General features: G+C 54.8%; 1 protein-coding gene across 1 annotated transcript; it reads left to right on the plus strand.

Annotated features, from left to right (window-relative positions):
• The first annotated feature begins 3619 nt into the window (after positions 1-3619).
• Positions 3620-10866, plus strand: LOC104857964 (b(0,+)-type amino acid transporter 1). The gene is made up of 6 exons (XM_010618031.2): positions 3620-4357; positions 6703-6836; positions 6985-7114; positions 7946-8070; positions 9116-9203; positions 9652-10866. Exons 1-6 carry the CDS (start codon positions 3620-3622, stop codon positions 9880-9882), a joined length of 1446 nt encoding a protein of 481 aa, XP_010616333.1. The 3' UTR covers positions 9883-10866.
• The last annotated feature ends 3228 nt before the right edge of the window (positions 10867-14094 follow it).

A 14094-nucleotide genomic window follows, 5' to 3' on the forward strand; every position in this document is an offset into this window, starting at 1 on the left:
GTGGTGGTGCACACCTGTGATCCAGCTCTCGGGAAGGCTGCGGTGTGAGGATTGCAAGTTCGAGCCCAGCCTGGACAATGTAGCACATTTGCAAGACTCTGACTCAAAAATAAAAGAAAAAGTGCTGGGGATAGTTTAGCGCAAAGGTCCTGGGTTTAATCCCTGGTACTGAGACAAAAAAACATAACAAAGTGAGCCACTAAAGACAATTTTTAGGGTCTAGGCATATAGCTCCATGGTATAGCGTGTTTAGTATAAGCAAGGTCCTGGATTCAATTCCCAGTATATGAGAGAGAGAGGGGGCAGGAAAGGAGAGAGAAACAGAGAGAGAGAGAGAGGGAGGGAGAGAGAGAGAGAGGGAGGGAGAGGGAGAAGGAGAAGGGAGAAAGAAATTTTGTTGTTTTGTTGTTTTCTAGTGTTCTCAGATCTCAGGTACCTCTACCTCTGCATAGAAAAGAATTCAATCTTGCTAATGGGAGGTCTGACCCTTGCCTTCAGCCTCTGGAAGGAAATCTCAAAAGGCTTCTGAATGTCATGCTTAGTAGAGCGTCTTCATTTGCCTGGAACTCTTGGATCCCCCGGAGAATAATGATGTGGCTTCACATTAGGGCTTTGGGTCATAAAGAGTCAGCTGGACCTCGTGAGAGGCTTGAAACAGAGATCGGCCACAGGCAGCCGGCCTGTGTGTGTGGCAGCCCTCACCGAGGACTCGACACCATGCCCCCTGGGGGTGTCTCTGGCTGGCAGTGATGTGCATGTTATCAAGCACTGATAATGAGAGCGTGGCTTTGTCTCGATTCCATGGGAATTGACAACTGGAGAGGTCTGTGTTTGGATCCCTCCTGGAGTCTGCTCTGTTGACTTCCTCCCTGGGCTGACTGTAATCCGAATTCCTCAGGTGTAATAAACCGGAACCACGTATGTGAACGCTTTCAGCAGGTTGTGCAGGCCTTTCGAGCAGGGTATGGAACATAGCATGACCTTGGGGCACCTAAAGGTGCAGCTGGTGTCGGAGGTGAGGGCAGTTACCTACCAGCTGCAGCCTCTAGGGGAAGGGTGGAAATTTCAGTGCAGAGTTACAAAATAGTTAAATGGAACGGCTTCCAGAAAGCCTCTTTCCTGGCCTCCAAGACTCTTTCCTTTTCCTTCTCCAGTACTGGGGATTGAACAACCTAGGACCTCACACACTGGGCAATGGCCCCACCGCTGGCTACACCCCAGCAAGACGTCTCTCTCCCCAATTCTTTTATCTATTTACCCCTACCTGTTTCTCTGCCCTCTGTCTTCCTTTCCTCTGGGCATGAATCTTGGGGGGCCGCTCCCCAGACACTTTCTGAGGATCGGTGTGGGCTGCAGCACAACAGTGTGTGGGAAGTAGGACGGACGCCTGTGAACCATAACAGGCGAAGCCCCAGTCTGTCAAGAGCTTCTTCGACTGTGCACACACAGCCGGCTTGAGCTAGGACAACCTGGGCGGGGGGGGGGGGGGGGGGGAGCGCAGATGCCTTTCTGCCCACTTTGAGAGTGAACGTCTTGACCCCAACATGCCAGTGAGTATGGGTTACCCTTCTCTAACAATACTAGTAAAGGCTCTATGACCTTATATGTTTTTTAAAGAGGATAATCAATATAGAAGTTACATACTCTATTCTGAAATGAACGCTATTTATAGGTTAATAAAATTCAGTCTTAAGTATATATTGGTTTTTTTTTTTTTTTTCAGTTTTTTGAGACAGGGTCTTACTATGTAGTTCAGGCTAACTTGAAACTCACTATGTAGCCCAGGCTGGTCTCGAACTCACAGTGATCCTCCTGCCTCAGCCTCCAGAGTGCTGGGATTACAGGCATGTGCCACCATACCTGGCTAATTTTTGTTTTTATTTGTATATGTTTGTAACATATAATGGTTATATTCTTCATAGGGAGCTGGCACATACACAGAACACATCTCAATTCTTCTTACATCCCATATAACTGATGACACTCTGAGCCAGAGTAGTGCTAACAATAAGGAGGCCAGGCATAGGGTGACACATGCCTGTAATCCCAGTACTCGGGAGGCTGAAACAGGAGGATTGCCACAACTGAGGCCAAGTGAGGCTACATCATTAATTTCAAGGGTAGTATCTACCCTGAGCTACATAGTGAGACACTGTATCAAAAAACCAATAGCAAATTTGGAAGAAACCTTTTCTATGTGTGATACACTATTCTAGCTACTCTGGACTGTTCTTTTAATCCTTCAAGCATTATTATTAGCTAAAGGGGGCGGGTAAAGTGAAGCTCAGAGATCTGGTCCAGGGCCACACAACTAAGAGGTGCTGCAGCTCGGATCTGAACCAAAGAGCCTCATTCCAGAACCCACACTCCGAGGCCCTTCTTCCCTTCTTGCTAGGGAGTTGCCTGGACCTTTCTGCATTGTAAGACTTGAATAGGCTAAAGAGACTCCATGCTAATAGGCCAGACTGTGCTTCTTCATATGCTAATTGCTACCTTGGTTAACAGCCCGCCTAGGGGCAAATGGTTTGACAAAAGGTGAACCTAGAACATTTCCTGCATAAGATAAGCAATGTGTTTGCAGTCTTGTTCTGTGAATTCCCTGACTCTTTGTTTAGTAAAACCTTATAAAAAGTACCTCAGCCCCTGAGCAGTTGCCTCTCTGAGCCACCTGGCTCCGGGAGTGCCGTCTGGCCAGACTAATAAAGGTCTCTTTACCATCTAGGCTGGTGTGTTCCTTCCTGGGTTTCTCGTTCTCTGTCGTGTTCCCGGAGCCTCGCTGGGTGTTAGGGCCCAGCATCGTGGAGGCCTTTCGGCTGTTCACGCTCCGTGGAGTGGAAGTGAGACTTTAGGTCTTACAGCATGGGTTCTCTTCTTTGGTCATCCTGGTTCTTCTTTTAGATAGAAATTGCCCAGTTGTAATTAAAGGCTGTCTGCATTGTAACCCTGTTTCCTGACAGACTCGCTGGGGATTGGTCCGAAAGAGGCCTTTGGCTCCCGAGGTGCAGCACTCCCTGTCCGTCATTCCCCCTGCCCTGCTGCTGTGGAATCGCGAACCTTTCTGTCTTCAGTCCTGGGATCAAACCTGGTGTCTTGTGTATGCTAAGCCACCACCCTACCGGAAACACGCCAGTCAATCCATAGTACTAAATTTCTACTAAAACTCCTTTTTGCTGGGCACACTGATACAGTCCTATAATCCCATCTACTCAGGAGGCTGAGGCAGGAGGATCATTAAGTTTGAAGCCAGCAGTGTAATAAGACTGTATCATGCCCTAAAAGGGGCTGGTTGTTCACTCAGTTGTAGGGAGCTGTCTTAGCATGTTCGAGGCTGTGGCCTTAAGCCCCAGTGCTGTGAAAATGAAAACAAAAAAGCGGCATATTTAAACAAATAAACAATCAGAAGCCTCTCTACCCTGACTTTGGCAGGGCTGTGCTGCTGAAGTGCCCGCAGGGATCTGGGTGGGACAGGTACAGTGAGGTCAGGGAGGTCGGCCCATAGGCCACACCCTGGCTCTTTGACCAAGACTATCTGCTGTAATCATTAACTCCACAGGAAGCCCGCAGGGCAGCACCAGAGCCCCTGCCTTGGCCCAGAGGCAGTGCCTGCAGGAGTTCCAATATGGACAGCGGGAAGGACGGAGGCCACCGAGATGGGGCGGCAGGGCCAGGGCTGACCCTGCACAGGCAGATCGGGCTGGGGAGTGCTGTGTCCCTGGTCACTGGCTGCATGGTCGGCTCTGGCATTTTCATGTCCCCGCAGGGCGTCTTGGTCTACATGGGCAGTCCCGGGGCCAGTCTGGTGGTCTGGGCCCTGTGCGGCTTCCTGGCCATGCTAGGCGCCCTGTGCTATGCGGAGCTGGGTGCGCTGTTTCCCGAAGCGGGGGGAGAGTATGCCTACATCTTGCGAACCTTCGGCTCCTTGCCAGCCTTCCTGGTCATCTACATGTTTGTGCTGGTGGGCAGACCGGCTGGGGTTGCTGCTCTCTCTCTGAGCTTGGCTGAGTATGCGCTGGCTCCCTTTTACCTGGGCTGCCACTCGGTGCCCCAGGCTATGGTCAAGAGTGTGGCAGCCTCTTGCATCCTGCTGCTGACGCTGGCTAACTCCTGGAGCTCACGGCTGGCCACCACCCTGACGAATGTGTGCTCGGCTGCCAAGGTGTTCTCGCTGCTGGTCATCGTGGCCGGTGGGGCCATGGTGCTGGGCCAGGGCCGCGGCCGCACAGAAGCGCTTCTGTTCGCCTTCCACAACACAACACAGCAGGCGGGACGTGTGGGCATGGCTTTCTACCAGGGGCTGTGGTCCTTTGACGGCTGGAACAGCATCCACTACGTGGTGGAGGAACTCAGGAGTCCAAGGGTGAGTCCGTAAGGCCATGCACTCGGGCGACTCTCGGGGTGGGGGGACTGCGGCCAGGCGCATGGGTCCTCCCTGCGCCCGGGACTCGAGAGCTGCTCGTTGTCTGCCTCGGTCAGCTCAGCACGGCCTCTCACGGGTCAGCCAGCACCTCGTCTTCCCGCCTGTGAGGTAGGCTCGGCACTCCATTTTCTCATGTGGGAAGTCTGAGGTTTAGGGAAGGGAAAGTCTTGGTGATTCATCCTGCCAAGCGGCCATGCTTGATGACGCTGCTTGGTGTCTCCTGGGTTGGTCTACCAGCTCTCTGGGGTAGACGCTGAACTCACAGCTGCTACGGCCCTGGCCGCTCCTGGACATGGCCTGCTTTGGGACAGGGCAGGAAGCCAGCCCCACTGTCACCCTACCTGCCAACTCAGGGCTGACTGGCCGTTGCCGAGGTGAGGGACAGGTCTGCGGGCCCGGGGACTCTGTTGGGACACCTGGGTCTGGGATGAGTTGGGATTTTCAGTCTGCTGTGACTGTACTCGCTTAGGATGTTCGTTGTTTTGTTTTTTGTTTTCTTTTCCCCATAGGAGTTTTCATTTCTTTCAGAATGAGAGCAGCAAGTTTCCTCTCTGTGCCCTGGGCCGGCTTAGGGGATGTCACAGCTCTCAGAGTCTCCACCTGGCTCCTCACAGGGGGTTGGAGAGAAGACGATCTTGGAAACTGAACTCCAAGAGCAGAGAGAGAGGGAGGGAGAGAGAGAGACAGACAGAGAGAGAGGACTGGGGCAAGAGCCAGGAGGCTGCCACCTAGTGGTTACTTTTTCGCGCTATCTGCCGTCTCTCCGCCCTCTGCCGGTGCGGTGGGACGGATGGTGATGGCTGCCCTGCTACGTCCCTGGGCCCTGGGTGGCAGTGCTCACCGACCCCCAGCACATGGCTTGGGCAGGCACTGCCTTGCTCCCAGGTGAACCGGAGCGAGGTCTCAGCGAGGCTCTGGGCTGGGCTGGGGGTACAGAGCAGAGGTTCCTTTGTGTGCAGGGAGGGATCCCCTTTCCCTGGGCCTGGGGAAGCAGCAGGAGCATCCGGTGTGTGGGATATGGTCCTGCTTACGATAGGGGTCGGCATAGCTTTTCCATGATGGGTCAGAGGCTTCACGTTTTAGGTGCTGTGGGTCATCGGTCCCTGCCATGTTAGTTCAACTCTGTTGTAGCCTGGAAACAGCCATAAACAAACAAAGCAGTGGGGATCTGTTCCCATCGCACTACCGGGCCGGATTTGGTCCACAGCTGTAGGAAGCTATCCACATTTCTGACGCTAGTGCTCAAAGGCTGGCCCTTGAGATTCTGTTCTAACACGGTCCTCTGAAATGTGCCTTAGGTGTATCTCCATTTCATACTCTGTTTCAAGAATGTGCAACACCAGCCCCAGACTCCCTAGGTTCTGAGTGTGAATTAAGGCCGGTGGAGGAGAGCGCTGAACAACGAGGCTGCCGGGGGCCTCATCCGGACCTGGCAGAGCCAGATTCCAGGGCTGGGGTGATGAGGAATCACGCTCTGGTAGAACAGCTTCCTGGGCACTCAGATTCCTGGGTTTTGGTTCTGGGAGGGACTTGAGAGAACGCTGCTGTCCTGTTTGCTTCACTGTGCTAGTGGCCGCTTGGGGTGGAGGTGGCTGAGGAACGGGGCTGAGCGGGCAGACAAGGTTTTGGGGGGCACCGAGCCGGCCTCTCAGGCTGACGTGCTGAGTGGAAGTAGCATGGACTTGAACTGGTGCCAGAAAGGACAATGTATGTGGTGTCCCCAGGAAACGTGGAGGGGAATGCAGGGTGTCGTTACTGGGCCTGACTTGGGTGACGGCTCCACCCTCAGTGTCCCCTCCTTCCTCAGTGTCTCCTCCTCCAGGGCTTCCGGGACAGGGGACTCTCAGTCCTGGCAGACAGATCCGGAAGCCACTTTGTCTGCAGTGTGAACCAGAGAAAGATGCTTGCGCGAGAGAGGGTCCTCTCCGGGGGCCTCACGTTTCCTCTCCTCCCTGTGCTCGGCTCTCATGGTTGCCCCTGCTGGAAATCCTCCTTCCCAGTCTCCCGAATCTCCCACCCTTCAAGGAGAGCCCAGCGTAAGGTGCTCTGTAGTCTGGGAGCTTTGGTGACTGCGCTCTCCCCAACTCACCCTTTCCCACTCTGCTCTCCAGCCTGGGTTGTGGCAAGGACCCTCCAGGGCCCCAGCCCGTGTGCTGGGGTGTGTGTCCAGGCGTGGGCAGCCTGAGCTCATGGAAGAGGATGCACGGTTCTCATCCCAGGCAGCTCAGCCCGGTGCTGCCGAGATCTTCCTGGCTGATGTGTGCCTTCCTCCCCTGACCCTGCAGCGGAACCTGGTGTTGGCCCTGACAGTCGCCATCCCCCTGGTCACCAGCCTGTACGTCCTGGTCAATGTCAGCTACTTCCTGGTGCTGTCACCCCGTGAGATCCTCTCCTCGGAGGCGCTGGCTGTGAGCTGGGGGTGAGTGAGTCCTGGTGCCCCGGCGGGGAGCGAGGCGCTCGTGTCTCCTGGACCTGCCTGTGAGCCTGCTGCTAGCTCCACTTTCACTTTGTGACCACCTTCGGGACTGCAGCCGGAGCTCCTTCCCTTGACTGCCCTGTCGTCCTAGGAACCAGGTTCTGGGCTCCTGGGCCTGGCTGATACCCGTGGCTGTCGCGCTCTCAATGTTGGGCTCTGCCAATGTGGTGTTCTTCAGTGGCAGCCGAGTGTGCTACGCTGCTGCCAGACAGGGCCACATGGTGAGGGCTGGGTCCAGGCGCACGGGGTGCAGCTGCAGGCGGGCGCGGGAGGCCCACAGCTGTGCTTTCTCCTGCTGAAGCCTGGCAGTTAGCTCCAACCGGGCTTCCCCGACAAACACGGCTCCCTGTCCTCCTGAGAGCAGCACTCAAGCGCCCCTCAGTTTGGACTCTAATCCCTGACTTCCAGGTTTCAGGCTGGCACAGAGCGGAGGGTGTGGCCGGCCTGGATATTTGTGCATCACAAAGGTGCGAGGGCCCAGCGGCATGCGGCAGCCTCCTCTACCGGAGACGCTTGGCCCTGCAGTAGCTTTTCCTGCAAGGATAGCGCTGAATGACGGAATCCAAATCTCAGCCTCTTGCAGCAACACTGCATTGACCCTTTGTGTCAGCCTCGGCCCTCTTTGTTTGGCTGTTTCTGCTGCCCCGTGCTCACTCCTGTCTCAGGGGCCCAGGCAAAGCAGCAGTGACACTCCAGGCACCTGTGTGGCTCCAGTGGGGTCCAGGGTTCAAGTGGCCGAGTCACATGTGGAGCCTCTGCCTGTCACTTCCGCTCACAGTTTGTCGGCCAGGCACATGGGATGGCCCAGCCCACATCAGCACTGTGGGAGCACAGCAACGCAGTCCTCCTCTCCGTGTCCACCCAGACCCACCTGTCCTCTCCTCCTGGGGCCTGTCACCCCAGGTGGGGACAGAGATCTAACCTGGGAAGCCGGGTGACTCCTTAGGCGCCCATTTGGCCAGGCACATGGGTGTCCAGAGCGTGTCTGTCAGGGGCAGGGGCCTCCACGGTGGGTCCCCGAGATCTGCCTGACCCCCGGGTCTTCTTCCCAGCCCCGGCTTATGTCCATGGTCCATGTGCGTCACCTGACTCCAGCTCCTGCCCTGATGTTCACCGCAGCCGTGGCTCTGGTCCTGGTCATCCCAGGGGACTTCAGGACAATTGTGAACTTCTTGAGGCAAGTGAAGCTGTCTCCTAGGTGGGGTAGCGGGTGCCCCATGTACACACGCACACGTGCACACACACATATCCATGTTGTGCACACTTCTGGAAGCCCAGGCTCGGGGGCTCACAGGTATGACTCTCCTCTCTTGTTCTGGTTGCTCCCAAGACTTCAGTATGACCAGTTGTTTCACCAAGAGACAGACAAAGGTTCGGGCTTAGTCATTTTTCTTGTTCCTTTGCTCGGTGGTGGCTAAGATAGTGTGATGGTACTCCGTGGTGTAACCAGGACATGGTGTGGTTCTCCCTTTGCAGCGTGGGTCTGCGTTCTGGACTCTGACCCAGCATAATCTTGATTGACGAGTGGTAGACACCAGTTGCTGGCTGCATCAAAGCGAGTCGTTCTGACCGCGTTTACTGCTTTCTTCGGGACAGAAGCCACAGGCTGGGGTGACGGCCAGTTGCAATTTTATGAGCTGAGCAGGGTCCATAGGGAGAGCCTTCACCCGGCAGTGAGCCCTATGCAGGGTGCGCAGAGTTCCCAGGGCTTTTAAGGCATCACGTGCTCCTCCGTTGTCTAATTCACCTGGAACAGGACATACAGTATTTTATGTGACTCTCTTAGGAGCAGTGAGTAACAGATATGGCTTTTCTGCTTTATTTTTGTCCTGTGAGAAAGAATAAAATTAGGTGGTGAGAATAAAGTAAAATCCATAGAGGCAACAGGGGGTTTTCAGGTGGATGGATATCAGGGCACATGATTAAGAATGTCCCGGTGGAGTGAAGGTCCCAACCAGCACCCAGCACTTCCTGGCCTTGACTTGCTCAAGGGTTGGCTGGGCCCTGGCTCCAAGGGCACTTGAACTTTCTACCACGCTGACATGAGCCACTGAGCTGCAGGCCTGGGGGAGCGCAGGGGTGGGGTTTGTCTGGGTCCTTCTGTGGTGTCTCCAGCAAGGGCAAAGGTAAGGCGGGGGGCTCCGCTGCAAGGGTTCTTCTGTTCCCGCAGAGGGCAGGCTTCCTTGAGTCCCACAGACTCTCCTCTTGGCCTGTCCCTGCAGCTCCGTGTCCTGGCTCACCTATGGAGCCACCATCAGCTGTCTGCTGTATCTGCGCATAAAGATGAAGAGTCTTCCCCGGACCTACAAGGTAGCTTTGGGAGAGACTCCTACGTGAGGCAGGTCTTGGGCTAGGGCCTCATTCAGGGCCCAGCGGTGAAAGGGCGTAAGGGCCGCCATTATCGTGCTTCTTGGTAGAGGGTGTCTGTCTTTCTGGAGATGAGGGACAGCTGAGTCACAAGGCATTGACTCCGCTTCTCCTTGGGAGGCCCGTGAGGGAGACCAGTGAGAAGCGAATGCAGAGAATGTGGCGTGGACCTTTGCTCACATCGTCACGGAGAGGTCGTGCTGAGCCAGGCCTCTGCTCCCCACACAGCAGCTGTGCCCAGCAGAGGTATCGTGCAGTGACTAGAGCAGAGAAGCTGGCAGCAGGTGGGAGCAACAGGAAGGCAGGCAGGAGCGACAGAGCCCGAGCACCTCCTCCCCTGGCCCTCGTCACCCCATCCTTGGGGACCAGATGTGTACTGTGTCCACCGCAGGTCCCCACTTTCATCCCCGCCGTCATGATCCTGGCTGCTCTGTGCCTGGTGCTGGTGCCCATCATCGACCACCCCCGGATAGAGTTCCTGTATGTCTTCCTGTTCCTGCTCAGCGGCTGCCTGGCGTACTTCCTGTTTGTCTACTTCCAGTGCTACCCCCAGTGTTTGCAGATCGCCGCCCTGCATCTCCAGCTGCTCCTGGAAGTTGCTCCGACCACCGAACATCACTGACTGAGGAACTGGACCTGCTGAAGACCCCTCTGTTCCCACAAGTGGCCTCGCAGCAGTAAGATTACAGCTTACTTCTAGTGAGCTCTCCAGTGCTCTGACACACCCGAGGTGCAGCACCCCCCATGCTTTTCTCTAAGAGCTGTCTCCTCCACACTACCGTGCCTGTGTTGCACGACTGCCTCTCTGGGCACAAATGGCCATCTGAATGCTATTTACAACACAGGTGGTGCTGTCTAATTGCCTTCTTTTGGATGTTTGGATGAGGATTCTGTGGTCTTATTTGGCTTCAAGTGATTGCTTGAGCTGAAGAATTGTAACCCCTGGGGCCTATAGGAGGGCGTCTTTCATTGTGTGGGCAGAGAAGTAGGGAAAATGGCTGTGGTGAGAAGAATGAAGAAGATAAGCAATGCGATGTGTGGAGAAAAGACATGCAGCTGACGTTTGGGGTGGGACGGGTCTGAGAGAGCAGCAGCCTGGCCCCTGACTGCTCCCCAGCTTTTCTCTCTGTCCTGTGGTAACTCTGATGGTCCTCCCTGATTCCATTTTAAAGTGGTGCTGGGGATGGAACCCAGGGCCTCATGCCTACTGGGCAAGTGCTCTGCCACTATGCCCTGGTCCTAGCTCTTCCCTGCTTTTTGATTTTCTGGGACAATCTGATAACTTACAATACATTTCCTGGTTGGACGCAGTGAGGTAACTGTTCCTTGCAACTAGAAAAAATTCGACTCTGCCAATCCTTGTGCAGTAAGACAGGATACTTAGTTATGTTTGAAGCTGCTCACTTGCTTGAACAGGAAAGAAGCAAGAGACATATCTTCACGAAGAGGGGTAATCAACTTTGGGTAGAAGATATGATAAATATCTGGCGGGAAAACTCTAGAACAGTCTCCCCAAGACTAAGGTAGTTATAGCACTAAGTGGAGACTAGGGACCAGAAACACCTGGCTGCCCCGGGGAGAAGGCAGGTGAGGAAGGAATGCCCTGGTACCAAGAATGAGGCTGGCGGGGTGAGGGGTGGGGGGGGGGGCGCAGTTCCTGATGTGAATGAAAGATGGGGCCAAGAACACTATTTAGCTTCTTTGCTTCTGAAAGATGGAGCTCAACAGCCTGTGTACGGCTGTGGTAACCGGTACAGAAAAGGCCACAACAGATTGAGGGCACAATTCAATCCAGTCAACACGAACCCATCCCCTCCAGTGCAGTCCTAACACCATGTGGATCTAGCCCAGACGCCACCGTTAGGAACCCAGTCCTGGAAGGCTGCCCTTCTTGCTGGCCTTGGCTGTAGGCTGAGGCCCCATCCTTCCTACTTTTCTGTTTCTTGGGAAGTTGCAGGGTTCCACAGCCTCCTCCTTGAGGTTTGGCTGTTTGCAAGAAAGACTTATGAGACTCTCCAGAGATGCTGTGTTTATAGTTTAAAGTTTACCATAAAGGGTTCATTCAGGAGCCGCAGTCAAGTGGAAACGCTGCCTGGGGCAGGGTTGGGGTGGGTGGAGCTTCCAGGGCCCCTTGAGGTGCACTGCCTCCCAGCACCTTGCCAGAGTCACTAACCTGGGAACTCTCCAAACCCAGTGACTCAGGGATTTCATGGAGGTTTCATTGGGGAGGCGTGATTAATGAAATCACTACCAAGTATGATGGAACCCAATCCCCAGGAGGGAGCTCCTCTCCCTCCCCAGAGGCCAAGCCTAAGGCCGACAGTTCCAACCAGTGGGCCCTGCCAGGGACTTTCGGGAGCCCCCCCACCCCATGGAGCTGTCCAGGGCTGCAGCCACCTGTCCTCTCACTGCCATATGAGACACACAGCTCCTGGATTCCAGGGCCTCTAGGAGGTGTGTGCCAGCACCTGGAGCAAGAAATACATACTTTCTGTTATACCACACTCTGAGTTGTGAACTCTGTGTGTGTGTGTGTGTGTGTGTGTGTGTGTGTGTGCTCGCACGTGCATGCAGTACTGGGAACTGAACCTGGGCCTTTGCACTGAGCTACATCCCCAACACTTTTTTTTTATTTTGAGGCAGGATCTTGCTAAGTTGCCCAGTCTGGACTCAAGTTTGTGATCCTCCTGTGTTGGCCTCCCGAAGTGCTGGCACTTTAGGCACGAACCACATACACAGCTGGAGTTGTGGGCTTGTGATTAGCCCTGTTCCGTGTTGAGAGAGACTGAATTAGGACTGAAAGTTCTGAACCCTCCAGCAGGGGTTAGTCCTTTCCACAGACAGGCGTGTCTCTCATGAGCCTTGCTGGGCTGCATCCTGGTGTTTGGCTGTGAGCCGCATTCCCCTCTGGGCTGCCAGTTTGGTGAGGGCAGGGTTCTCTCTCAGATGTGTTTGTACATCTCGCAGTCCCCACCACCGCCCCGAGCTCCTCACCAGTCAATAGTCTGGTGAATGAAGGGAGAATGAATCCCATTTGTATTGTTAAGAAACGCACCCATGCCCCTAGTCCCCATAGCCCCAGCCAAGCCCAGTGCCGAGAAGGTTTTCTAAGGACAGGAAGAACACGGCACAACCCACAGGTGTCGTTCTTCTGGCCGGAGGAGGACGTGTGCCTGCGGGAAGAGCAGGGGTAGCTGAAGTGGGCCCAGCTGGGTCATGTCGCCGGTTTGATGAAATCTCAATCTCAGGCCTCCTATCCTTCCGCAGGGGCTGGTCCCGCTAAGAGGGTGAAGGAGAGATGCCTGGCAGGCTCCGGGAGGGCGCCCTGCCCTTGCTGTAGTCCAGTGCACAGCCCTCTCCTTGAGCCCTTTTCTGCCTCCGCTTCCTGAATTGGCCCAGGACGGAGTGGGGAGGGACGTGGGGGGCCTTGAGGCTCTCAGTGAATCCGTCTATAGGACGCCCTTGCTCAGGCCGAGGGCACGGTCTCCACTGTTTTCTCTTCTATGTAGCCAGAGACGACACGGAAAGGTTCAGGTCCCAGCCTTTGTACCGGAAAAAGCTCTGAGACCTGGGGATAAGGCAGGAGTCCTCTCTGTTACCTCTAGAGAAGTGATAGATGCAGGATGTGTCTGGGGCGGGTGTAGGCCCGGGTCCTGGAGCGGAGCAGTGTTTTCTCACCTCCTCTGGCCCGTCAGCACTTGCACGTCCTCTGCTCTGGGTGAAGTCTGGTTGTTCGGAGTCAGGAGCGCTCAAGGGCTTGGTTTCCCTCGGTCAATTACACTGTCTTTTGCTAAATAGGGCAGGGACCTGGTCTTATAGATCCACGCACATGAATTAATGTCAGGGGGTTAAATTATCAAACATTATAAAAGGGTAGCTAGTAAGAATGAAAATTTCTCGGCACGCTCCATCATAGAAGCTGATTCCTTGCTTCCTTCTGGGAGGCTTTGTACACAAACAAGCCAGCCGTGGTGGAGAGCCCATTGCTGCCACTCTGCGCACGGGGCAGCCCTGACCTGCTCAGTTCCACCTGGTGAGGGGAGTTGGTTTCCCCACTCTACCTCATCCCAGACCTGGGACCTGAGTCCCTTCAGTGGTAGTCACTAGTGCTGGTCACCATGAACTTCTCAGCTCCTTCTGAGCACATGGTGGTATTTGTTGGCACGAATGTGCAGTTAGCTGTGGCCTGGCCAACAAGGTGTGCGGTGAGATGACGCGGTGCACTCCAGGGCCACTTCCCTCCACCTCGATCCCTCTGCGATCCTGGCCCAGCAAGAGTGACACGCAGCCCAGCCCAGACAGGTGTGCACTGTAAGCCGAAGAGACCCTTGTGACGCTGTGATGTACTAAGAAAGGGATATTTGGTCTTTGTCCCAGGTCTGGGCAGAGCTTTTCTCTGTGGCTCTCCGAGTGGCAGTGGGGAGGAAGGCTGGATCCGGACTTGGAGTCTCGCTCCCTGACCTTTCCGTGAGGGCTGAAGGCTGAGCTTAATCGCCAAATGTTAAACATCTCTGGCCGTCATAGAATTAAAAATTAAAACAAACTTGAAATTCCATCTTACTCCTGAATGAATGGTTATCATCAAAAAAGCAAACAGTAGCATTGCTGGTGAGGCTGGGTGGTGGGGACGAACCCTTTGTATGCTGTGATGGGAATGTGGGACAGCCACGGGGGAAATCATCGTGGACATTCCTCAGAAGGCTCAGACAAGGGACCCCAGGGCTATGGCCTTCTAGCTGTCTTCCCACAAGCGTTAAAGACATCACACCACAGTGATCCATGCTCACCCGTGTTTACAAACAGCACAACCACACTAGCTAAGTGTTGGAAGCAG

Source organism: Fukomys damarensis, unplaced genomic scaffold, assembly GCF_012274545.1.
Source record: "Fukomys damarensis isolate Sample0158 unplaced genomic scaffold, DMR_v1.0_HiC HiC_scaffold_2, whole genome shotgun sequence".
NCBI lineage: Eukaryota > Metazoa > Chordata > Mammalia > Rodentia > Bathyergidae > Fukomys > Fukomys damarensis.

Excerpts from the sequence above, each read along its gene's own strand:
- LOC104857964 (XM_010618031.2), top strand. The coding sequence starts at position 3,620 with ATGGACAGCGGGAAGGACGGAGGCCACCGAGATGGGGCGGCAGGGCCA. Across the intron at positions 4,358-6,702 it reads AGGAACTCAGGAGTCCAAGG|CGGAACCTGGTGTTGGCCCT; the intron begins GTGAGTCCGTAA and ends CTGACCCTGCAG. Across the intron at positions 7,115-7,945 it reads CTGCCAGACAGGGCCACATG|CCCCGGCTTATGTCCATGGT; the intron begins GTGAGGGCTGGG and ends TCTTCTTCCCAG.